The sequence below is a fragment of the Neomonachus schauinslandi genome, chromosome 3, assembly GCF_002201575.2.
Source record: "Neomonachus schauinslandi chromosome 3, ASM220157v2, whole genome shotgun sequence".
Classification (NCBI taxonomy): Eukaryota; Metazoa; Chordata; class Mammalia; order Carnivora; family Phocidae; genus Neomonachus; species Neomonachus schauinslandi.
In genome coordinates this window covers 113,117,800-113,144,510 of record NC_058405.1, presented here as the reverse complement: position 1 = coordinate 113,144,510, position 26,711 = coordinate 113,117,800, and the positions used below count along the sequence as shown (strand labels likewise).

The window sequence follows — 26,711 nt, the reverse complement described above, 5'->3', positions numbered from 1 at the left end:
AAAGAAAGAAAGAAAGAAAGAAAGAAAGAAAGAAAGAAAGAAAGAAAAAGTGCAACATGAGCAAATATTTATTGAGCATATACTTAGTTAAAAAGCACTCGGCACTATATGAGTTACAAAGAAATTTAGAGTAGGGTTATCTAAGGCAAGTTTGGCAGATATCTACCACTATGCCCCACTTCTTTCTCACACCCCATGGCAGATATCACTAATGGATCACAACACACTTGCCCACACAGCCCAAGGACAGCTTAAATACGGCCTTAAAATTCTCAACACAGTGCTCCAAGAAGCTACTTCCAGTCTGTATGCATTGTGTTTCAGGGGATAATGGTATAAGCAGGCAACCCAAGAGGAAGGCATGGGATTAAAACTCAGCAGGAGCCAAGGATTATTTTTTACTTAGGTTCTTTTGACAAGACATTTGCATTTAAACAGCTAAGAATATAATACAAAATACATCTTGTGTGTGTTGTAGGGGAGAGATTCAAAGCATGCAAGTAACAATACACATAAGCAATGTGAGATGTTCCTTTTGTAAGGCTCTTTGCTGGAATACACAAGCACTCCGAAACCATTTTCATTCTCCCCAGGCTCCCATAAAAAAATTTCGTAGCATATTCATTTGAAAGGTAAGAACTGTAAAGGGAAAAGGTAAGAAATGTGAAGGAACAGAGACTGCAAGGTACTTATTAAAGATGTCCTGCAGCTTGCAGCCATCTCAGCCTTGCTCCTTGTAAGACCAGTCAGAGGAGAACCCGGGACTCAGAGAAATGAAAAAACCGGAGGAGGAAGAGGAATTCAAGAAGACAAGCAGTGCTTCTGCTGGCCTACCGACCACAAAAGGCACTGCCCAGTCTGCATATAGAAAGGAGGCACTGAAATGAGGGGAAAGAGGGCCAGGATTTCTGTCATGCGCAATCCTGACTTTTAGAAAGCCCTGGTGAGTTCAGCAGAGAGGTCACCTCCGTGCACAGCCCACCCCCAAGAGAGGCAAGAAGTAACAGATCCTACTTAATTCAAGTCAGAAATGTTTACAAAGTATCCCTTGCTTACATTTGTTCCAAGTATTCTAGTCTCTAGAGAGGATGCTGACCCTTTAAGAAAAGGCCATAACTGAGGCCATTATCCAGATGGCATATGATGCTTCCTCTGAAGTACCGAAGAGATTGATGGGGAAAGGTTTCCAGAAGCAAGGAGGTGGCAAGCCGGGAGGGAAGGAGAGCCATGCTGGGTGACAGGAGCCCGCTATGGGTGTGCCCAGCATGGGGGTGTCTTAACCTAAAACCTCCTTAGTACTGTTTCAAAGTGTTGCCTTTTTATTTAATTTTTGAATAAGAAATATGTTTACATGGTTCAAACACCAAAAAGCATAAAAGGGTATACAGTGAGAAATCTCCCTCCCTGCCCTCCATTCCACTCCTCCCCAACTCATAGGCCAACTACTGCTACCAGTCTCTCACCTGTCTTTCCAGAGTTCTCTGTACATACAGAAGCAGAGATTCTGTTTTCTCCCTTTACGCCATAAAAGATGACATGATATATACCTGTCTTCCACCTTGCTTTTTTCACTTAGAGTATCTTGAAGATCTTTCCATATATTAGTACAAAGAGAGCTTTCTCACAATAAATCTTATTTTTTACTTGCACATAATAAATGCAATCTGAAGTATTCCTCTAGATGATTTTGACAATCATGTATCCTCATGTAACAGTCCCCTAAAACAAGATAGAGGACATTTGCATGGTGTCCCTTTCCGAGCAACCCCACCTCAGCAACCGTCACTTTCGGTTTCCACCACGACAGTGCCATGTTTTTTATATGTGCTTTAGTGATACAAAGATACCCTGTTCTGTTAGACTGGTAATGAATTTCATGGGGTATTTCACCCCTCTGTGAAGCTTCCTCCAACACAGCTGCCCCACGTCTGCCAGATGTCCTCCCTCTGCTACCACCCCTGTACCTGCCCTCCCATAATGCACCATAATAGCCTCTGAAGTGATCTCTTTCTCCCCCTAGACTCTAAGCCTGGGCTCCATTCTTGGTCACCAATGTATCCATAGTATCTACTGACAAAGCACCAACTAAATAGTTGTTAAACCCTTTCTAAAAGTTTGTAATTAGAAAGTAAAAGTATCAATTCCCTGATTGATGTTGCCATAGAAGTGGCTAGACACAAACTTCATTTCATAATTCAAGCAACTGTCAGAAAGGAGACGGGAAGCTTGCAAAGCAGCCGAGGCGGGCCAGCCCTGTGATGGGGAAGAGCCATTCTCAGCATTCTCCTGGCAGACAGGGAGGGGCCTCGGTATCAGTTCTGCCTTTGTTGATGGAAGAAAAAGATGAGGGCCGTTTTAAGTGTTGATCTCCAAGGTTCTTAAAACAGATCAGAGGACCGTCTTGCGCTTAGCTTGACACATTCACAGATAAGGCACTGCCCACGTCACCAGATCACTGGACTGTAAGCTTTAAATAGAAAATGGCAAGACTGAGCAGGTTATCAGACAAAGGGTGTCCACAACGATGTGGGTTTAAGAATGAGGAGACATAAATTATCAGGAAAACCATCTCCTTTGCAGTCTGAGAAGTACAAAGTATTCTCAAAATAAAAAAGACATCTTTGGGGAATGCTGAAAATTGAGCTGCAGAGAAGGCAAATGGGAAAAAATCACAAAATCAGCAGAGTAGCTTTCCAAGGAACACTCAAACGAGGGACCCGAAGAGTAGGAAATGGCTCAATAAAGCCGACCGAGCAGCCAGATTCTGGGGCAGCTACCAACCTTAATTGTTTCTGTATTGGTTTGAGCCAAGCCTGAAGTAGGGCAGGATGAAGCCACTGTGCTCCCTCCCACTTGTTTTCCACAGGATCTGCAATCATTCTGCTGCCTCAATGCCCCAGGACCATCCTACACTCAGCCATGAAAGCAGGGGCTACGCACGGGGTACAGGGGCAAAGGGGAGACCCAAAATTCCCATTACTTGGTGGAGGAAATCTGTTGAACTCATTTTTAAGGAACCTATAGGTAAGTGAGGGGTATTAAGTATCCATTCTTTTTGGGCAAAATGCAAACATGTCTAGGATGTTCTCATTCAAGAGAATAAAATAATCCCTTTAATTTATTTTACTGCCTCTGGTTTCCATTTTTGATTATCCAAAAGCTGAATCTGACACAGATTTCCAACAATAAAAGCAGCAACTAGTCTTGAAACATGAATAAAAGGAAACAGTGGGATATAACTGTATGTGCTTTGTCACTGAATCTTTATTTTAAAAGATTAAAAAGTCTTTTCTGCCAAAAGAATTATATAGGTCAAAAATTCTGAATTCTGAAAAAAATACTAAGCACCTAATTCTTTTATTTTAGAAGCAAGGACTACATACATAATGTCTCCATTTCATCTAAAATTTTCATTTGATTTTTGGATATTTGGTTGTAAATGTGAAAATGAGCCCTTCAAACATTACTGTTTTTCTCATCCTATATTCGTTTGCAGCAAATACATGTGTTTTTTCTTTGTAAAAAATTAAATAATACCAGGTACTTGCAATTATGTTCCATGTTGGGCATTCTGCTGCAAAACCATAAAAATGGGACGCAGAAAAAAAAATTAAATAATAGTGGGATGATGTATTATGTATTAGTTTCCTGTTGCTATTAACAAATTACCATAAATTTAACGGCTTAAAACAACACAACTTTATTATCTTACAGCTCTGTGAGTCAGAGGTCTTCAGTGGGTCTCAGTGGGCTAAGGTCAAGGTGTTACCAGCACTGCATTTCTTTCCTGGAGTCTCTGGGGGGAATCGTTTTCTTGCCTTCACCAGCTTTTAGAGGCCAGGTTCCCTGGTTCATGTTCTCCTTCCACCCTCAAAGCAGCAGTAGACAGACATGTCTGGCTGAGTCTTTCTCAGGTCTGGTTCTGACTCTTCTGCCTCCTTCTTCCCCATTTAAGGACCCTTGTGATTGCACTGGACCCAGGGGGATAATCCAGGATAATCTCCTTATTTTAAGGTCAACTGATTAACAACCTTAATTCCCTCTTGTCATATAACATATTCAGGTTCCAGGGATTAGGAAGTGGGCATCTTTCTGCCTACCACAGATGGGGTGGGAACTGTCTCATGGATATGCATTTGAGGGTCCTGTGACCTTGTGTATCTACTAAATGATTTAATGGCGATCTTAACACTCATTGAAGTCACTGCAGAAATAGTCTGCCTATTCGACTGCAGGGGAATTCGCAAATTTGGCTTTTTCCAACTGTAAAGAATTATTCAGTCTAGGATTTTCCACCCCCCAGATGCCTGAAGGTCTCCATTCCTACATGGACTGAACAGGACATAGGGCAGAAGAGAGGTCTAGGAGAGAGGGAGGACTTCACACAATGGTCTACACGCAGAAGGTGCTGGGGATGGGTACAGTGTGCAGACTGCTTTGCAGATAGGATCTCATTTCATCTTCACTCTCACTCCACCAGCCAGTGCTTAGCCTCTCCATTTCATTGCAGACATGTTAAATTGGTTGACTTGCCTGGGATCATACCGTCAGGAGAGATAAAATCAGGGCCTGAGTCATCTCTACTGATCCAAACTACAGTCTCTCCCCACTAGTCCATGCCTCCCCCAGAGCACACAGGACAGAGAGCCTAGGACTGGGACTTCGGAGACACCAAAGATAAACATTCACATCATCGGAGTCAGTTGGGGGAAAAGAAGCAGAGTGCCAAACAGACTCTTTTGGACTAAGTAAGGGTAAGATTAAAAATACCAAATGTAAATTGTGTTCTATATACTTTTTAAAGATTTTACTATTTATTTATTTATTTGAGAGAGAGAGCATGAGTTGGGGGTGGAGAGTGGGGGAGAGGCAGAGGAAGAGGGAGAAGCAGACTCCCCACTGAGCAGGGAGCCCGATGCAGGGCTCAATCCCAGGACCCTGAGATCATGACCTGAGCCGAAGGCAGATGCTTAACCGACTGAGCCACCCAGGTGCCCCATGTTCTGCATACTTTTAACGTACATGCCACCAGTCTAGAAAATTTATTCACTAGTACTTCTCACGGTATCTGGCATAAGGCTGGCGCTTTTGCACAAATAAACATCACATACTCTTATAGTATCTTTCGGGGGGAGTTTTGAGCTGACCAGAACATAAGAATGGTAAAGAGTGAGATTTTGGTGTCCTCCAGCTCTCCCTGAACTCATCACAGAGAATTCATTTTTCGAATGAACTCTCCCCCAAAAAACCCTACTAGAGAAACACTAGTCTACTGTGTGCTGGTTCACAAATTAATTAGATCATAACTAGCACGTAAAAAAATAAAATGCGATTGAGTAGAATAGAAAATATCAGACTGTGGGGCGCTTGAGTGGCTCAGTCATCTAAGTGTCCGACTCTTGATCTCAGCTCAGGTCTTGATCTCAGGGTCGTGAGTTTAAGCCCCATGTTGGGCTCCATGCTGGGTGTAGAGCCTACTTAATAAAAAAAATAAAAAATTTTTTAAAAAATATCAGAGCAAATCACACATATTTAAACATATTGTTTCATAAATCTATTATTTCAGAGTTATGATGTCAAGGGTATATCTTGGATTTCTTGGTAAAGTGCATCATGGTGTCATAGTTAAAAAAATAAATTTGAAAACTGCTGCCATAGTAAAAGCATTTCTGTCACAGAATTCTGGAATAGGCTAGCTTTCCATAGGGTGACAATTATCAATAATTCAGTCCCAAATGGTTGTTAATTTTTAGCTTCCTGGGTTCCTACTGTCTTTTCTCATGACTATGTACAAGAACTTGGAGTCCCTGACAGTTCCAACAAGACAAGATGACAATGATGCCAAGAGAATCACTTCCCAGTTCTCTCTTTGAGGGCACTCTCAATCCCTTATCAAAACGTTTGTCTGGAATTCTCTTTCCTCTTTGACTGAAACAGGAGAGATGTCAGCACTGTGAGTTCCTAAAGGGGGGATGTCTATAAAAATGATCTGACTGCTGTAGATTTATTTTATTCAGCCATCTACCCTTTTGTAACAACAGGGAAGCCACTTTTAATACTCAGGATTTAAAGTCCAGGAATGCCCCCCCACAACCACCAACACAGGGGAAAGCTGACATGCCTCTTACCTGCCCCTCTACTCCCTGTTTTGAAGGCTCAGCTCCACATGCTCACAAAGTTACTCTCTGGGAGGGCTCCCCAAGAGCTCTCTTCTGGGGAATCTTAGTCTTATTATCAGGAAAAAGCCAGGAAACCCACATGGGGTATAACCTCCAGAAGAAAGGTGTGAGTTTTACCATCTCTGAACTCTCTGCAGTGTATAGTGGACCTTGGTACAAACTACCTGTTACAGACTAAATCATGTCCCCACAAAATTCCTATGTTGAAGCCCTAACCTCCAATGACTGACTGTATTTGGACATAGGGCCTTTAAAGAGGTAAATAGAGTCAAATGAAGTCATGAGGATAGGGCCCTAATCCAGTAGGATTGGTGTCTTTCTTTATAAGAAGAGGAGAGCCACCAGAGATTTCTCTGGATCTGAACAGGCTATTATTTTCTACCTTCAGAACTCACAGCAATTTAAAGTAGCTATTTTGAAACATAAATGTTAAGAGAAAAGATCAGGTCACAGGAAAATATACACAATATTTTTATAAATATTTCACTGATTCAATACGAAGCAAAATTAAGCAAACCAAAAAAATGTTTGCAGCAAAACCATAAAGAATATTAGGTGGAAGACAAAAGCAAAATTTAAGAGGATGGTTTCTTCTAGAATGAGGGGACAGCAGCTGTGACCAAGGGAACTTTACACATTGGTAAAGTGCCATTAGGGGAATGGTGACCTCATGGGTGTTCATTTTATTAGAATATCTCATCACCAATTTCGTTATATGCATTATTATATGTATTAAATATTTAACAATTAAATTTATAAAGATGTTGGAATAATATAACATCCATCAGTTAACAGTAGTTATTCTGGAGAGGGGATATGGTACATTTCTACTTCTCAATTTTTAACTCCCTGTATCTTTTTAATTGTCCTAAAGTGCTTATATAATATTTATATTTTGAATAAAAAGTCAAGAAAATTAAATAAAAAGCTATTGAACACTTGTGATTACTTTCTTTATTTTCCTTTCAAGATTTTATTTAAATTCTAGTTAGTTAACATATAGTGTAGTATTAGTTTCAGGGGTAGAATTTAGTGATTCATCACTTGCTTATAAGACCCAGTGCTCATCACAACAAGTGTCCTCCTTAATGCCCATCACCCATTTATCCCATTCCCCCCACCCATCTCCTCTCCAGCAACCCTCAGTTTGTCCCTATTGTTAAGAGTCTCTTATGGTTTGCCTCCCTCTCTGTTTTTATCTTATTTTATTTTTCCTTCCCTTCCCCTATGTTCATCTGTTCTGTTTCTTAAATTCCACATATGAGTGAAACCATCTGGTATTTGTCTTTCTCTGACTGACTTATTTCGCTTAGCATAATACACTTTAGTTCCATCCACATTGCTGCACATGGCAAGATTTCATTCTTTTGATGGCTGAGTAATATTCCATTGTACATATATACCACATCTTCTTTATCCATTCATCAGTCAATAGACATTTGGGCTCTTTCTATAATTTGGCTATTGTTGATAGTGCTGCTATAAACATTGAGGTGCATGTGCCCCTTCGAATCACTATTTCTGTATCCTTTGGATAAATACCTAGTAGTGCTATTGCTGGGTTGTATTTTTAATTTTTTGAGGAAACTCCATACTGTTTTCCAGAGTGGCTGTATCAGCTTGCATTCCCACCAACAGTGTAAAAGGGTTCCCCTTTCTCCACATCCTCACCAACATCTGTTGTTTCCAGATTGTGATTATTTTCATAGTTTCTTTTATCTTCCCTCCCCATTTTCCTGAGTAATATGTTAGGATGAACAATTGACCACATTTAGGAAAAACAAACTGATTGGTCTAAAATAATTTTGATCCTCAGACCCTATGGCTCAGTATTGATTTATTATATATATCACACAAAAACTCATTTGAAATATAAGCTTCAGCTGGAATTAACCCACATTCTTGAAATGAAAATAATAGCTATGGGGTTATAATAATAATTCAATCACTCTATAGCCAGGTTATTAGGAAAATGCCAGACATCCAAAAAAGAAATTCTCTTATTTCTTTCCTTTCAAGACAATTTAGGTAAATTACAGACATTTCCCAGAGCTGAGGACCATCAACAGAATTTTTTTTTTTTTTTTTTTAGATTTTTTATTTATTTGACAGAGACACAGTGAGAGAGGGAACACAAGCAGGGGGAGTGGGAGAGGGAGAAGCAGGCTTCCCGCGGAGCAGGGAGCCCGATGTGGGGCTCGATTCCAGGACCCTGGGACCACGACCTGAGCCGAAGGCAGACGCTTAACGACTGAGCCACCCAGGAACCCCCCATCAATAGAATTTTAAGTGTGATTCATTTATTTTAATGTCTTCAATTTAGAATTTCTTGGACCTTCTTTATGATGCTAGTTGTCAGTTCAAATTAAAATAATTTTCTAACTCTAATAAGTTGCAAATCAAGAGAAGAGTGTTTTGTGTGTGGCTTCTATGTTTTCGTAGAAGAGGAAATCATTTGAAATCAATCATTTCTGTACTTAATGAATTTCTAATTTCTTTCCTTTTTGGCTCTGCCAACTGAAGAGCTGAATAGAACAAAACAGAGTTTGGAATTCAACACAAACAATTTTTATTCTTTGGAAAATTGAACATTTTGCAAAATCTGCCTCAAACCTTAAAGGTGTTTATTGCTCAATAAACCTTGAGTACTGGTCAGTCACTTGGTTGCATTGTCATTGTGTGTGTGTATGTGTGCACATGCACACTCATGTGTCTGTCTCTCTTACTAGACAGTGAGTTGGTTGAGGGTAGTGCCTGTATATAGTTTGGTCCAATTATGGTGTATTTCTCAAAAGAAACACGTTAGCAGCTCCTTTCATGGTCAGGAAGGACTTATGGGGACAGGGAGAGAGGGACAATCAGACCAAATATAATCATAAAAATGAGATAATAAGTACCAGAAGAAATACTCCTTCAGTTAGTCATTTATTCATTCACTCATTATTTTAGATCATCCTGGAGGTCCTATCTGATGCAGTGAAACAAGAAAAAAGGAATAAAAAGTATGTTGTGGAAAGAAGGAAACGAAACTGTCATTCCTTGAAGACGAGAAAAGTTATCTTCATGAAGCACCTTTTAAAAGACCCATTATGACTCACGTGCTGAGAATATGAAAATAAATCAAACCATGTTATTCAATTATACTTCTTTTTTAAAAAAGAAAGGAAATAAATCGAACAAACCCCAGTACTCTGAATGGGGTAATTCCAAGAAGGGGGGGGGACTAAAGAAACAAGGAAATGAATCCAGTGAGCTTGTGGGGTAAGAAAGAATTAAGAGGCACAGATATAAGGGAACCTCATGGACAAAGGCACAAAAGAGTGAACGTGCAGACCGGGATGGGGCTATAGTGCATGGTTAGGTTTGAGAAAGGCAGAGTCCTGGAAGGGAGTGAAGGGGCAAAAGGCTGAAGGAAACACATTGTGGAGGGTTTGCTGAATCACAGGAACCAAGGTGAGGAGTTCAAATTTACTTCAGTAAGCAAAGGAGTGTCTTAAATGTTTCCGAGCAGAGAGTTGACAAATTCTGAGCAGTACTTCAGAAAGAAGATTTTAGCTACAGTGTTCAAGAGACTAGAGGGAATGGACAGCAAGCAGGGAACTGGTTTCTAAGACTATTACAATCCAGGCAAAAAGCAATCAAGGTCTTTAAGACCTATTCATGATTATTCCATATATATATATATATATATATACACACACACATACAAGTGTGTTTTATTTTATTCCCACTGCCTTAGTCTGAATCCTAGGTCCACAAATCACTTATACTTGTGTGACCTTGAGCAAGTGACTTAACCTCTCTGTGCTATAGATTCCTCATCTGTGGAATGCAGAGAGGGGTATGACAATAGTAGTTACCTCTTAGGGTGGTACTGGGGATTAAAGTAAATGGATGAACATACGGTAAAGCGTTTACATAAGTGTGTGTTAAGTAAAACAGATTTTGCTATACCCTGTCACTACTCTGTTAGAATTAAAATCATTTGCAAGCAATTGGGGATGAGTATAACTTCATTTGTCTAAGAAGAAAATTACTCCATCAAATAGATGTGTAAAGGTCTGTGAGAAGAGCAGTAACACATATGTTGTCTGTAGTTCTGCTGATCGAGATACTCTGTTACCTGATATTTATATTGAACACACTGTTGTCTAGGGTTGTGTTTGGGATAGGGTGGAGTGGGGACAATGGAAGATAAAAAAAGAGGCTATCCTTAACTTTTAAAATGTTGAGGAATTTTCTCTAAATACAGTCCTAAACATCCAAGTTGAAAAGCACGTTCTCTCCAACATCCCATACTCACTTTCCAAATAAATTACATCTTCTGGAAGGAAATTTAGTGCTGAAGAAATTCTGCCAGAATTAAGCCACTTTAGAGGGTTGTTTTCCATCATCTCTTCCCTCAATATAGGCAAGACGAACATACAGGAGACGACTGTTGTACACTGAGGAGCCCTTGACACATGCAATATCCCAAATTAAACAGTCCTCACCTACAATGCCAAAGTCTTCCCGGCAACTTCCATACCATCAGAAACACATTATGTTAAATATGGCTTCAGGTATGTATACTTTCCATCAGAAATGAATTCATTGCCAAATAGGACACTCATATCCCTGGAAGCTGTAGGAACTGGTCTCTGCAGATAGCAGTGGGATAATATTTAATAAGATCAAGTAAAGTGTTCACTGCATTGGGTCCAGTAAATCCACTTCTGGAGAATGCATCCTCTAGAAACAACTCAACAAAAGAAAACAGCTCTGTGCGTAGGAATGTTCCCTAAACCATCACCCAGAGTAAGGGGAAGCTTACAACACCAGAGGGGTTAGCAAACTGATCAGCCCAACGGGCACTTATATGGTCACTGAATATTACAACCCTGAAGACACTACATAATGTGGGAAATCATTTATGGAGTAGGCTTAGGTAAAAAGGAAAAAACAAAAGGCAGAACTGTATATCCAGGGTCGGAAGTACATTTTTTGAAATGTTAAGTGTCCATGAGGAGAGGGAAAAGGAGGATATAAAACGTAAACTGGATGATGCAGGGTGGTGAGATTATGGCTGGTGTTGTGTTATTGTGCTTTCATGTTACCATCATGGCGTCTCTGCCATTTACAAAGGAGGAAAAACTAATTGTGTCAACCCAGACAAAAAGGGACACGAGGCGGGTGGGAAAGAGAGATCTTCCCCACACAGAACCAGCTCCCTCTCCAAAGAGCTGTGTGGCCTTCACCTGCAAGGCGACCTCTCCTGCACAGATGCCAGGACAAAGACGCACCTGCGAGCGACCAGGGCGGCGTTTCAAGGCGTTCCCACAACAGCGCCTCCTCCCACCAGCGGGCCTCCTAATGCGCGCTTTTGTTCCGCAGGGTGGAAGGACCTCATTAGGAGGCGCCCGTGCTAAAGGGAAATGCATTTCCAGGACAAGAGGTTTCGTCATTCCCAGCATCAGCCACAGAATGCCGACCGAAGGTAAGTGGCAGATTTGCGGTGGACGTAAAAAAACCCGCCTGCCTGGGAGGCCGACCCCAGTGGCGTGGTCCCCAGGACGGCTGCGGTGGGAGCTGGGCAGCAGAGCGGCATCGTCACATTCTTCAAAGACAATGCGCCGTGTCACCTCTGGGGTGTTCCCAACGTCACCCCCTGCAAGCGCATCACAGCCTGCTGTTGTTAATGGCCAGTACTTCATTATAGGACGCCGGGTGGGCAGTTCTTCCCACAGCTGCGGGAGCACACTCAATGTCACAAGACTCGTGGGGGAGCGGGGAGCCATAGCAGAGAGACGGACTGGGCTAAGATCCTTCTCAGATCTTTTCCCAACACTGTTCAAAACGGAAATCTCTAAAGCAGCTATGTAGAACTGCAAAATAACTCAAAGAAGCAAATTTTACACGTGCGAAGTAGATCCTGCCCCAGCCTGGAGGTAATGATCAATGAATGGTCCCTCTGCAGAGGTTTCTCTGAAAACAACTGCATGTGCTTTCTCTCTTTTTAACTCCAGCAAGGCTGTTTCCTCTTCTTTTTGGACACTCCCAGCACAGCATACTCATCTTTTTTTTTTTTTTTAACTTGCCTTCTTTTCTTGGATTATAGATATGGTTATGGATGGCAGGAATCTTGACTTATTTAGCTTAGCACACAATAAGCCGTCAATACACCAAAGTGGAACTAAAATTAATAAATGCAGAAACAGTATGTCGGCAACAAAATGTTAGTGCAACGCTGTTAACAGAAATGCAATGCCAACAAAAATGCAAGCCACATGCATAACTTTAAATTTCCTACTAGTCTCATTTCAAAAAGTAAAAATAAAAAGGGGAAAATCATTTTATTAATGTTATTTAACCTAATTTAACCATTTCAAAATGTAATGAATACACAAAAATGAGATATTTTACATTTCCTTTTTTTTGGTACTGTCTTTAAAAGCCAGTGTAAATGTTACCTCTACTGCACACCCCAAGTTGGACCAGCCACCCTGCAAGAGCTCACTAGCTGCATGAGGCTAGCGGCTTCCATACTAGACAGCACAGTATTACAGTGAAGTCCAAAAACTTTACTTTTACTCTTTAGAAAAGGAAACACTTCATAGTAATAAAGAACTCACTTAATTTCAAGTTTTCCATGAATGTATATATTACCTCTTTATATTTGTTTTTTAATAGAACAAAAGAAGTATTAAATAGGTATATATTTTCCACTTTATAGGCTCTTTTGAATAAATGTCTAGACCAGAAAATACAGTTTAAAACAGATTCTCAAGCCAATCTTTATAAGAGCCATATTTATTAAGAAACATTTAACAAACAAATGAACAATCAAGTGTTGTTACTCTAGGATATAGTACTTTGGGTGTTCTTTTCCCACTTGTTTGAACACATAATTAGTAGGTTGTGTTGTTTAGTAATTATTACCAAAGAGCTAAACACTTCCTTTCTAAAGTCTACTTTCCACAAATTTTATATAAATAAACTATTAGTTAGGAAGTTTTGATGCTATAGGATGACAACAGTACAAAGGACCCAAAAAAGCCAGAATGCTCCCCTAACAGTCAGCCCCTCCTACCCGCTGGGTGGGTGAGTTTGCTAAAGTATCCGGGCACCACTTAGGTAGGGCACCAGTACCCATCATCCCCATACCAAACCTGGCCAAGCTACTTTCCTTACCTCGCCACTCCTCCATCCTGCAACCCAACCTCTTCTGGACCTTGAGACCAGCCCACCTGGGCCTGAATCTGTGGGCCCAGCCTAACTTACCCACTCAGCAGCATGCAGAGAGGAGACAGAAAAATAGCTCCTGGAAGCCAGCCCAGGAAGCCAGACCCCACAGAGGGAAGCTCACCACAAAGGCCAGATACAGGAAAGAACTGACCGCCTCTCATGGGATCCTGCCCACCAGTGACCAGGACCAAGACAGGTCTGGACACTCACCAGTCAGAATGGAATTTGTTCCTCTCTATGAGGCAGGAGGCAGCTATGACAGAGGAGCGGAAGTCCCTTCCCCCAAGACTATCCAAAGTTTCTGATGTCACATGAGTTGTTATTTAACCAGGTTCCCAGATGAAAATCAATAATCTCTGAGGAGTGAGGTGCCAGACAGTTGCTCAGAAAAAAACTATGATATAACCTCCTCAAAGAATTGAAGCAGACTGCTCTTCGCTTCCTCATGAGGCAAAACGAAACCTGGAAATGGGAGAGATTGCTCTATGAGAGGGCCTGAAAAAGGACAAGTCCCCGAGATTTGTCAGTCCAGAACTGTGTTGCCAAGATCTTTAAATAAATAGCTTCTAAAACAGTATTATTGATTGGCAGCTCTTACAACCGTTACACCACAGTCTAAGAAGTTAAAACATAAATTACTGGGATTTTTTTTTAATTTGTACTTTTCCTCCAACTCCATCTCCCTTCAAAGCTTTTTTTTTTTTTAATTTGACAGAGAGAGAGCACAAGCAGAGGGAGCAGCAGGCAGAGGGAGAGGCAGGCTCCCCGCTGAGCAAGGAGCCCGATGCAGGACTCAATCCCAGGACCCTGGGATCATGACCTGAGCTGAAGGCAGACGCTGCACCGACTGAGCCACCCAGGCGCCTCCAAAGCTTTTTTTTTTAAGTGAGAAAAGGAATAAGAAACATAAAAAGACAACTTCAAACCTTTTTCCTTAAAATATTATGTTGCAGGGAATTCTGTTCTCACATAAATATTTTTTTCCCTTCAGCTCTGTTGGATTTATCTTCCAATATTCAATTCACATCAAGGACAGGTATTCATTGACTGAAAAGGTAATAAATACTAATACACCTAGAAACACCGAAAAGAATTGCTGTGGATGTAGTTGGCACCAACCTGATAAGGTTGGTACTAAGCTCAGAGGACAACTGAGTGATACATCAGCCTGCTTTCCTGATGTTTATACAAGCCAACTAAAGCCAGGGGGAAAGCAGCAGGGGGAAGCCATAACGCACAAAGCTCTTTAAATCGCTTTTCTGGGTGACCCTGCACTGCTGGCACTGGTTTATTAGAAAGGATAAGTGGGACGTGACCACTGTTAAGGGAGATAGGCTGGGGCGCCTGGGTGGCTCAGTTGGTTAGGCGACTGCCTTCGGCTCAGGTCATGATCCTGGAGTCCTGGGATCGAGTCCCGCATCGGGCTCCCTGCTCGGCGGGGAGTCTGCTTCTCCCTCTGGCCCTCCTCCCTCTCATGCTCTCTGTCTCTCATTCTCTCTGTCTCAAATAAATAAATAAAATCTTTAAAAAAAAAAAAAAGGGGGAGATAGGCTGGAAATCCTGATTAGCCTGATTGCCCTGTGTGTGTTTTCTACTGTCCCACATGACTCCATAGCAAAAGTCTCCTTCTCTTGCTTCAAGGTCGATTATGTATGAGCATTTCTTTTTCTCCTCACTTATAATCAATAGCACCTAGTATTCTGATTTGAGCAAACCAGCTGCAGAAGAAATTTATGAAGCAAGGGGGGAAATCTGAGTATTTGACATTAAGGAATTGCTCATATTTTAGTTGTGATAATATTATTGAGGTTTTAAAAGAGAACTGATCAAATATATATGTGTATATATACACGTGTGTGTGTGTGTATGATAGGTTAGGGATAAAATAATGTGAGATTTCACTTTAAAACAATCAGGTGACTTTGGGAAGAGGAAAGTTTAGGAGAGTATACAAAAAATAAAATTGGCCATTTGTTGATGGTTAAAACGGGTTGATAGGCTCGTGGGGGTACACTTTGTTATTCTTTCTACTTTGGTGCATGTTTGGAATTTTATACAATAAATTTCTTTAAAAAGTACCTAATAATTAGAGGGGAAGTGGGGGGGGTTGCTTTCTAGGGCTTTTTTGAAAGGGCTATGTTATCCCTTTTCAACTTACCACTGCCCAGAAGGTATCACAGGCCGTTGAGTATTAGCACCAAGAAGAAAGGGCGCATCCACCCTATTTTTCTTTAAGACAGAGTTAGCTTTTGATCACCTCCAAAAAATAACATCCTTTAGGATATTGAATCTGACAAGAGACAGCCTACAAAATCGTATGGTTTACATTAGAAGTCTGAAGGCATTGCCGTGTTCTGGATCTACGGCTTAACAGTGCATGACAGAGCACATACTCTTGGTAAGAATTTAATTTAGTTCAGGTATGAAGGGATGCCTTATGAGACAAACTGGCAGCAAATCCAGCTGGTAGGCAAAGAAGTGAGAGTATAAAACAGGACAATTTACCATCTCTGAATTGCTCTCTCTCAAAAACTATGGCTGCCTTAAAATCATCTCTATCCTGTTACGCAGCAATCCCAATTCTGGAGATGTATGCTAAAACAATGATCGGCCAAGTGAACAAAAAGATGTGTGCACCAATGTTTATCACACCTTTGTTTATACAGAAAGAAAAACAAGCAGAAAAATCCAAATGTCTAATACTAGGAAATGATTAAAGTATTGATTAGATATATAATAGAATTATATGCAACCTTTAAAAATGCTGATGTCTGAAGTATACCATTAAGCGAAACAGTGGGTTTCAAAACAGATTTTTACAAAATCCTATCTTTGTTTGAAAACAAAGTATGGTGTTTTATAGAATGGAAAAGTGCTGGGATATACAATGAATGTTAACAATGGTATTTTCTGGTTCATAAAATTAAAAGTGTTTTTTACACCTTCTTCATGCTTTTCTGCATGGTCTGAGTATCTTTGCAATGAGCATGGAATATGTCAGGACACTGAAAAGGCTATTTCATTCGAGACAGTAACAATAAAACCATGAAGATGTCCAAAGTAGGAAAAACAAGTTACCAGAGCTGGAGAGAGGTCAAGGTAAAAATCTAAGCAAGTAACTCCAGGCTCTAACATCTAACAGCTTAGGATGGTCAGCATTCTTCTATTTCTTTCAAAAGACATCTGGTCCTGAGCATCTACTGTGTTCCAGCCACTGTTCCAGGCCTTGGAGATGTTAAAAAAAAAATCCTGTTAGGTCAGTTTACAAGAATTCCCCTCCCCTTGATGTCCTTTTAGTAGCGGTCCACTCACCCACCCACCCACCCACCCCGGCAACCTGCTCCCCTTGTATTTGGAGTTGAGCCTCACTTCTCTCCCCTATTGTGATAGTATTGACGCCTATCACAAACATCTGCCTCCTATTTTTGCAAGTGTCACAACAATTTTTTTCTTTTACACAACATGATTGTACCAGGGAAGCTGTGAAGGGTCTGGGCCTTCCCAAGATTAGCCAGTCTGACAAGAGCAGGGAGAAATAACCCCTAGTGGGTCTTATAAAGCGGACAGTTTCTGAATGTCCACTCTACGCCAGGCACTGTGCGCAGCACTCCGTGTGCACTCGCTCTTGTGACCATCACAATAACCCTACAAGGTGGAGAGTGATATTAGCCCTATTTCATAAGCCAGAGGCTGGAACTTTAGCAGTTTGTCCAAGTCCATGCAGCTAAGAAGGTGCAGAGCTGGGAGCTGGTCCTGGGCTGTCTGACTCATGCCAGGTCCGCTGCTGGGAAGTACTGTGAGGGATCTAAAACTCCACGTTCTCCCACGCTCTCTGCACTACTGGCAGATAACCACACATGCAACAAGTCAGGCCCTCCTGAAAGGAACTTGGTTGGCATGCAGCAAATGGGTTAAGGGAGGAGCTTTCTCAGCCATAAAAAGAGGACCTGGTAAAAAAAAAAAAAAACAACCCCAAGATAAATAAGGTGAAATTGGATCTGTCAGTGGGGCTATTTTTTTCTTAACTCAAGAAAAACCATTAGGGAGCAGGTAGTTCTGTTTTTGATTGTTTAATAAGTAGACACAGGTGAGAAATCTAAGGCAGGGAGTAAAGGGAACCCAAAGGTGGGGGAGGTTTCCTATTTTAAATGGGGGAGAAAAGCCAAGAATGGAAAACATTGTCATTAAATAGGGGAGCGGGCCAGACAAGGACAGGTGGAGCAGAGGGAAATCCCCAAGGATACCCAAGTTATTTAAGGCAATGCAGAAATTGGCATTTATGGAGACCTGATTCCACATAGGGAACAAGGGAAGAAGGAAGCCGCAATCAAGGTACACTTACTAAGCAACTAGACGACTATGGGGAAGGAGGCAGAGACCCGTAAAACACACACACACATATACACACTCTCTTTCCTATATATGATCACTGCAAATAAAAGGATCAGCTGATATAGTCTATAAATAAACGGACCGTGAGATCGGCCTTCACAGATGGTTAGGTATTTTACAAATAAGATGAAAAAAAGAGGCTCTTCCAAGCAGGAGAAGGGAGTGAGCAAATGCCTAAGAAACAGGCGTGCAAGAAGGGTTTTCAGGGGATAGAGTTAAGGGCAGTAATTTTGGGGGGCAAAGCTAATTCTCCAAATTGAGAAAATTACAAGGCAAATAGGAAATACGGGAAATAATTAGCATTTATTGAGCATTTTCTCTGTGCTAGATGTCCTTTTGACCACTTTATTTCATTTCATTCTAACGGCCCTGTGAGATAATTATATCTCTGTTCTAAATATGATCAAACTGAAGCCCAAAAAAGCTAAGCGACTTGAAAAACAGCCCCATAGCTAGCTAGTGAAACTGCACGCAGTTCTGTCTGACTCTCCCTGCTGCCTCTACCAACCCCATTCGTTTAAGAAGTACCGACTGCATGCTCACCTTGAAAAGAGAGTGGCCTCAGCGGCCCATGTGAGATTATAGCTACTGTCTTGTGTTCACTCATCCTAGGGTTTCAGAGGGTATGTTTACTGGAAGCCACTAATTCATTTTCAAGTAATGTAAACATCTCTGAATTTAGGGCACAGAAGAACGAAGGACTGATCTATCTCGACACTACTGAACACTACTGTTGGTGTTCACTTAGACAAAGTGACCAAATAAACTCTTTAAAATCCTGGCTTAAAATATTACTTTTAGGAAGGAATACAAAATGATAGAACCACTCTGAAAAACAGTTTGGCAGTTTCTTAGAGTTAAACATATAGTTAAATATGATTGATATAATCTTGGGTATTTACCCAAGAGAAATAAAAATCTACCCTCACACAAAAACCTAAATGCAAAGGCTTATAGCAGCTTTATTCATCATCATTCCAAACTGGAAACAACCCAAATGTCCTTCAATGGGAGGAATGGATAAACAAACTGTGTTATACCCATATAATGGACTACCACTAAGTAATAAAAAGGAATACACTGTTGATACACGCAACAACATAAATCTCAAAGAGTTCTTAAGTAAAAGAACCCAGGCTCAAATATATCCTTAATATGTGATTCCATTTTTATGACAGTCTGGAAAAAGCAAAATTATAGAGAGGAAGAGGAAGTGGCTGTCGGGGGTTAAGAGAGAGGAGAAGGTTTGACTACAAAGGGGTAGCATGAGGGCTTTTGGGGAGAGGGCGTAAACGAAACTGTTTTATATCTTGAGTATGCTGGTGTGTGGTAGGCAGAATAATGGCCTCAAAAGATGTTCACACTCTAATTCCTCGAATCTGTGAATACGTGAATGTTACAGGGTAAAAGGGACTTTGCAGATGTAATTTAGTTTGCTAATCAGCTGACCTTAAAATGGAGAGAGGGTGCCGGATTATCTAGGTGGGCTCACTATAACCAGATGGGCCCTTAAAAGGGGAAGGGGGAGGCAGAAGAGTCAGTAAGAGACATGCCATGGATGTTGCAAGGGAGATATGAACCATGAGAGGGACCAGCCTACTGCTGGTTTTTAAGATGGAGAAGGGGGCCAGGTGACTAGGACCTGGGAGTGGGCTCTAGAAGCTGAGAACCGCCAGGCCTGACAGCCAGCAAGGACACAGGACCTCACTCCTACAACCATAAGGATTCTGCCACCAACCGGAATGAGCAAAGAAATGGATTTTCCCCTGGAACAGAACATGGCCCTATCAATAGCTTGGTCTTAGCCTTATGAGACTCTAGACAGAGAAACCAGCTGATCTGATGGATTTCTGACCTATGGAAACTGTGTGATAATTAACTTGTGTAGTGTTAAGCCTTTAATTTGTAGTTGTCTGTTACAGCAGCAAAAGAAAACTAATACAGCATTGCCACACAACTCTGTACTTGTCAAAGCTGCTAGGATAGAACTATATCCCCAAAAAAGTGATTTTACTGTATGTAAATTTAAAATGAAAATTGTTTAATGTTCTTGCTTTTAAAGACCATTACCAATGGCAAAAAGAAAAAATTTAGCCATATTTCTTCACTTCTTTAGTCCTTAATCTCCACAGTAACTCCAACTTGGAATTTGCTCTCTGTCCTGGTCCTTTCTTGCCCATCCACTGCCCACAACTAATCTAAGTTCCTGCAGAGTAAGGCCACTTTCTATGCCACTGACCAGCTCAGAGCTCATGGCTGACGTCAAATAGGTCAGAACTTACTGCTTTCCTAGGACTTTGAACAAGAGGAAAGCCCCAAATGAGGAAACTGAAATGTCAAAGTCCATTTCAAAGAACCTTACTGGGAATTCTCCAAGACAGAGAGTTTCTATCAATACAGATACATCAAAACCAATAGTCAGAGCCCAGAGTATTGGCTGACTCACCAGGCCTTTTAGCAGCTAATGGAGGAGTACTTCAAGAAATGCTATAAATCCAATATTTTTCCTCTGAAGCATTAATTTATGTGGAGCCCCTTTTCTAATCACTAGACCATCCCCACCCTCTACTTCCAGCTCACCACCGTCAACAGCTTTCCTAATTTTTAACAAAGCTGAAGGTAGTACTTTCCCAATTTTCTTATGGTATTCTGCTGTCTTACCAGGCCTGCTCAAAGGAATAGCATTTCTCTTTAAAACTGGTTTTTTAACTACTCTCTGCAGCCTACAGCCAATTAAGAGCCCACGAAGTAAGTTAAATATACCAAAGTGAAGATTTCTAAATTCAACAAAGAGATCAATAAATACTTATTAAGTGCTTTCTGTGGGCAAAGCCCTGGGAAGTATAAAGAAGCAAAACACAGATGGTCCTTATCTCTGCACATGGCTTACAATGTCATTAGACAATGATAAACTAATAGCAATCTAAGACAACAAAGTTACAAGATCATATACAAAATAATGCTACAGGGGTTCAGGCGCCTGGGTGGCTCAGTCGTTAAGCGTCTGCCTTGGGCTCAGGTCATGATCCCAGGGTCCTGGGATCGAGTCCCACATCAGGCTCCCTGCTCAGTGGGAAGCCTGCTTCTCCCTCTCCCGCTCCCCCCGCTTGTGTTCCTGCTCTCGCTACCTCTCTCTCTGTCAAATAAATAAATAAAATCTTTTAAAAAAATAATAATGCTACAGGGGTTCAAAGTGGGGAGAGTGTGGCTGGGGTGCTCAGAGAAAGAAAGCTTTGCCAGGAGCTGGAAAAAAATGCAAGAGTGCTGCAGAGGATTCCTCCAAGACAGGACATTTTCTTAAAAAGACAAATCTAGAAACTCCACCTGCAAAATCTCCCTGTTAGCATACATCTCCATAAAAATTGAACAGAACTTCAAAGAAAAAAAATGACCCCGGCTTCAAAAAAAAAAAAAAAAAAGATTTTCGGGGTTCTGAATTATTTAGACTAATAGCTAACTTCACAGAAATTCATTTTTTACATGTATCTGTTGGGAGTGAAGATGACTGACATTTCTGGATGGTTCTGGCCTTCTTTGGTAATCCCTGCAATCTGCACCTCTACAAGCAAGGAAAGAAATGCCCACCTAAGGCAGTCTCCACCTGCAACGGAACCATATGGGCTCGTCGCAACTGATTTGACATGGGAGCCCTTCCGCTCAGTGTACAAAATATGATACAGGCTGCTAGAATGGTCATTTCCTTTAGTTACACATTATTAGTTAGAAATAGGAATGGTCCTAGCACATGCCAACCCCAGTCCCAACATCTTCAGCATCTGACAGTCTTCTGTTCTGTACGCACTCTCACCAAAAGATGTGTAGTGTAAAACAATGTTCACAGCAGCTCTGTCCACATTAACCCCAAAGTGGAAACTAACCAAAGGTCTGCCAGCAGTTGATGGATTAATAAATTGTGGTACATTCATACAATGGGATACTACAGAACAAAGAGGATGAACAAACTGCAGCTACACACTACAACGTGGGTGAATTTGACAAGCATGATGTTGACTGCAAGAAGCCACACACAAAAGCAAACATACTATAGGGTTTTATGTACATAAAGTTTATTTAAAAAAAATAAGCTAATCTATGGCATTAGAAGTCAGAAGAGTGGTTACTCTAAGGCAAAAGGAGCTAGTGACTGGGAGGGACCCTAATGGGACTTCTGGGGTCCCCAAAATGTCTGTTTCTTAGTCTGACAAGTGGTTATGAGGGAGTGGTTACTTAATAAAAGCTTTATTAAGCTGTACCCTATGATAACACTTTTCTATATGAATGCTTTATTTTAATTAAAAAAAACTAATCTTAAAGAAAATTCAAAGCTGTTGTATTAAAGGATTATAGTAAGATAATCAAAATTTTCACGTTACAGTTGAAGAGTTACATGCGTATTCACATCCACCATTTTTTTGTTTAAATTACTTATTTTATATAGTGACTTTGTTTTAATGTATACTTAGGTGGGAAATATAGTTCTTAGGATCTCTGCCTTGACACAGATCAAAGAGGATGATTTATTACTCTATTTCATTAGTCTTGGTGTATCACTCTTAGAAGACTGAGAAAGAATAGGAAGAGGAGAAGGGGAGAAAGGGGGAGGAGGAGGAAGAGGAAGAAGAAAGGAGGAGGAAGAGGACAAGGAAAAGGAGGAAGAAGGAGGAGGAGGAGGGGAAGGGAAAGAAGGAGGGGGAGGGAAAGGGACAGCGGCAGGGGAAGGAGAAGGAGAAGAAGAAGAAGAAGAAAAGAAAGAAGAAGAAGAAGAGGAAGAGGAAGAAGAGGAAGAAGAGGAGGAAGAGGAGGAAGAAGAAAGAAGAAAGAAAGAAGAAGAAGAAACAACCTCTCTAGTCTTTTCTTTAAAACCTCTGGAGGGGTAAAAAAAAAATAGGGTCACCAGATCATGTTCTAGTGCTGCATAACTATTTGTTTAAAAATCTGTTACAAGGTAAGGGGCAGGGACTAGATGTCCCCAGAAACTCCCACTCTATCTAAACCACAGCCTGGCTCAGGAAATAGCAAATCAGACTGTAGGCTGATCCCAGCTGAGAGGTGTAACCCAAACAAGCCACTATCTGCCCCATGTGCTGGCTGCTGATCCCATATCTGCCATTAGGTAGAGAATTTTCCTCCTCATCAATAATTGTAGCATACATCTTCTCGTCAAATTAACACTAAGCAGAGATAAAAGCCCTCTGCCCTGCCCTCATAGGTCAGCTCTTAGAATAAACACCAATCCACATAGCATTTGGAGGTCACGGTTTCCCCGATGACTGTGAAAATGGGGAGGGAAGAAGAGGTCGTCAAGGGGAGCTGCCTTTCTAAGGGGAGTACGAGATGAAGCCCCTGAGCAAAGGCCAGAGCCTTGCCTCCGTTACCCTTTCGCGGAGAGCACCCGCCTACCATTCTGCTAGCACCTGCTAGTCCCCCGGGCCCTTCGCAGAGACTGCGGCACAACCTTGGTGAAGGAAGATGCTGGGGGCTGCTTGGGCCGGCAAACGTCAGCCTCTGGTGCTTGAGAAAGCCTTGGCAGACACCGGCAGAGACCCTCGATAAACTGTCACCTGTCAATCACTTGACCTAAATACTCTAGCCACTGGGGGAATCGGAAGGAGGGGGTTAGCCGGAGCATGCTCAGTAATCGGGATGACATCACTTAATCAATGCCGGGGACGGGAAGGCTGCATCAGCAGCCTCGAGCGGGCTGCCAGGAATATGTCAGCGGGGATCGGGAGGCTCCCATTAACTCGGTCCCAACCCCACGCGGCTCGCATACAAAGAGGGCACCGTCAGCTACACACGCTGGGGACAACGGAGGGTGAAAGGGCGGGGGGAAAGGCTGGTTTATTTCATTGACGTACTGCTTTAAGAACTAAAACCCAATGGTATTCCCTGCCCCCACCGGCAGCCCGGGCTGCAGAAAGGGAGCCAAGTGGGGGGGGGAGGGGAAGAAGGGAGGAAGGGAAAGGTAGGAAGGGAGATGGGGAGGGAAGCGGGGGGGGGGGTTGACCCGACCACACAAAGTAACTTCTACTCCTGGCAGAGAGGGACTATTTGGCTGCGCTCTGGGCCCTTAGCCCCACAGATGTGGGCACACATCTCCACCCAGGGCGAAGCACATCCGACGGTCTGTGGACACCAGGTGGGAGGTCGCTTCACTGGGGAGGGGTCAGACCCGGAGACCACATCCAGGGCAGCCTGGGTTGAGAGGAATCAGGAGACACACCAGGCCTTCCCGGGGACACCAAGGCCACCAGGGTTCCCCACACCCCCCGCCTTCTGCAAGCAGGGCAAGGTGAAACGCCGCGGGGAGCCGCGTCTACACGGGGTGGGAGCTCCCAGCCGAGGCTAGGATTTTTCCAGTACCTCTTTTTTTTCTTTTCCTTTTGCTAAGGTCGTGAGAAGAACAGGTAAAGTGTTCGATAAATCGAACTGATGCCTGGAATCATTTGTGGGCTACAGAGATCATACTCTAAAGGGAGCCTGGGCACCCCGCTTGAGGGTAACGCGAGCATTCTACCCACGCGGCGTGGCCAAGGCGGGGAACAATAGGCCCACGACAGCCCCCACCCCGAGAACAATGGCGGCGCCGAACCCTTCCTCGCCCCCCATCTCTACTCTCGCCACCTGGGCCCGCCCCGCCGCCCCCAGTCGCCCCTCCACCGCGCGGGAGCGAACTATAGGGAGTGGGGGAGGGGGTTTCTCTTCTAGTCTACGCGAGAGGGCAGCCCTGTGGGGGATGTCCGAAGGGGCGGCCGAACACCCCTGCGGTCTGGGGCGTTCGGGCGCCCGGCTGCGGCGCGAAGCAGCAGGGGAAGCCACACGTCCCGGACACTTACCCCAATCACCACGGTCTCATCGCCTTTAAATTTGGGGATGAATTTGTCCCCTCGGAGAATCTCCGCTTCGTTGAGGGGCCGGAACCGGCACATCACTTTGATGCTGCATTCAGCTGGATCCGCCATCTCGGCCGGCGGCAGGGAGGGGGCGCGGGGATGGGTGGGGGGTCGGGGCTCAGCAGGACGAGGGAGGAGGCCACGAACCGCACCGCCTGCAGCGAGGCCGCCTTCTGCAGCCTCCGACGAAGCTTCTCAGCAAGTCATCGCGAACTCGGCGGGCTGGGCAGCTCGGGCCGCTCCCAGACCGGGTAGGCTTCTATCAGCCTCCGGCCCCTCCGGCTGCAGACCTGCCTTCCCTGGCCTTGCCCTGGCCCGGCGCGGCGCTCCGGGCCCACCTGCCCGCGACCACGCGGCCGGCGGACGAGGCGATGCGCAGGGAGCGAGCCCCGCCCGGCTCAGACCTCCCGGGCTCCTGCGCGTTCAGCCATCCTGCATCAGCACCAGCGCGCTCGACCGCCTCCCCGGCCCGCCCCTTCGCCCCGCCCACCTCCGGCTCGCCCCGGGACGGTGACGTCACTGCGGAGATCCGCCCCGCCCTCGCCCCGGCTCGAGAGTGGAGCATCCCGGGACTTGTAGTCTCTGCCTGCCGGTGGAAGGACAAGGATACCACTTACAGTTGGCTTTTGGGGACAGCGGTGGTACCCCAGGTGCCACCTCCGAAAGCCTGCAGTTCTGGTCTGGCTGCCCAGGTCAAGGACAGGGTGGAGGTCATATCCAGCATTCCCAGTTAAAATCTCTATATAAACCAGATCTATATCATCTCTTTACAGCTTTTCATGATCCCCAAGGAGAAGCCCTTAAGACAATGTCCAGCAGAAACGTTATGGAGCATTTTCTCTGTGCTGAACGGTTTTGTAAGAGTTGTGAGGAAATCAAGGGGAAAATGAGATTTGCATGAATATTTGAAGCCATCATTCCCCAAAATGCCTGCACAAACCAGTTCACAACATATTTTGGGTCAGGGACTGCTTTAATATCTGATGAAAGCTGAGAACATTTTCCATAACAAAAACCAAAAACAAATAAACTATACACGCCCATAGATTTTTCACACTATTTCACTGGATTTGGGGACAACTGAAGCCTGTCTGTGGCTGCCAGGTTAGGAACCTCTTAATTACTATTAATAATAATGAGGTTTACAGAACCTCTGCCTAATGCCTACTTAGAACCTATAGAATAAACAGAATATATACAGGATCAAGTTCTAAAGTCCTTTGCATAATATAGGCCCCATGATCAGATTTTTGCCTACTTATTGGTCTCATTTCCTACACTTCTTGTCTTAATGCTTACACACTGACAAATACCAAACTACTTGTGGCTTCCTCCATTCACCTCTTGCTCTGCTGGTTCTGATACTTTGTTTAAGCCATTTGCTCTCTAGGGGTCACCCATTCATGCCTATTACTAAGTAAGTATATTAAATAAGGCTCACAGAGTAAAAAGTAATAGAAACCCAACTGGAGCCACTGTGGCAAAAGGAGAATTTATCAGAAGAATCCAGATTATCTTGCTTCTTCTAAAAAATGATTAAACAATGGAGTCAGGGAACAGGCAGGCTACCAAGACACTCTCTCTATCTCTTGTCCCTGTTTCCTGTTTGTATTGGCCTCATTCTTTCTCACTCCAGATCATCCCTCCCAAATGTCAGGAAACCCAGCTGCCAAGAGTCCCTGGGATTCACCCTTCAATTTCTACCACTAGATAAGGTTAGATGTTTGCTTGGAGTTTTGGTTTGGAAAAAAAAAAAAAAGCAACTAGTCTATGATTGGCATGGGCTTAGGTGTCTAGCCCTAGACCACTCAGTCAGAGTCAGGAACTTTGTAAGATCTTTGAGGAATACCATGGTGGGAAGGTTCCCAAAAGAAGAGGGATGCTATTCCCAGAAAAAGAACATGATGCTGGGCTGGCCAAACAATTAGATGTCCACTCTCCCTTTCTAGTGCTACCTTTTCCTTTTTGACTCAACTCAACCCTCCCTCCTTAGGAAGGCTTCCCTGACTTAATAAACATCCAC

The 26,711-nt window shown here is 43.0% G+C and overlaps 1 protein-coding gene across 1 annotated transcript in view; it reads right to left on the bottom strand.

Annotated features, from left to right (window-relative positions):
- KIF5C (kinesin family member 5C) overlaps positions 1–24,757 on the bottom strand; it is a 131,942-nt gene extending 107,185 nt beyond the window's left edge. Inside the window, exon 1 of the mRNA XM_021703005.1 lies at positions 24,632–24,757. Within this exon, the coding sequence (XP_021558680.1) occupies positions 24,632–24,757 (126 nt within the window). The remainder of the gene's footprint in view (positions 1–24,631) is intronic.
- Positions 24,758–26,711: the final 1,954 nt, after the last annotated feature.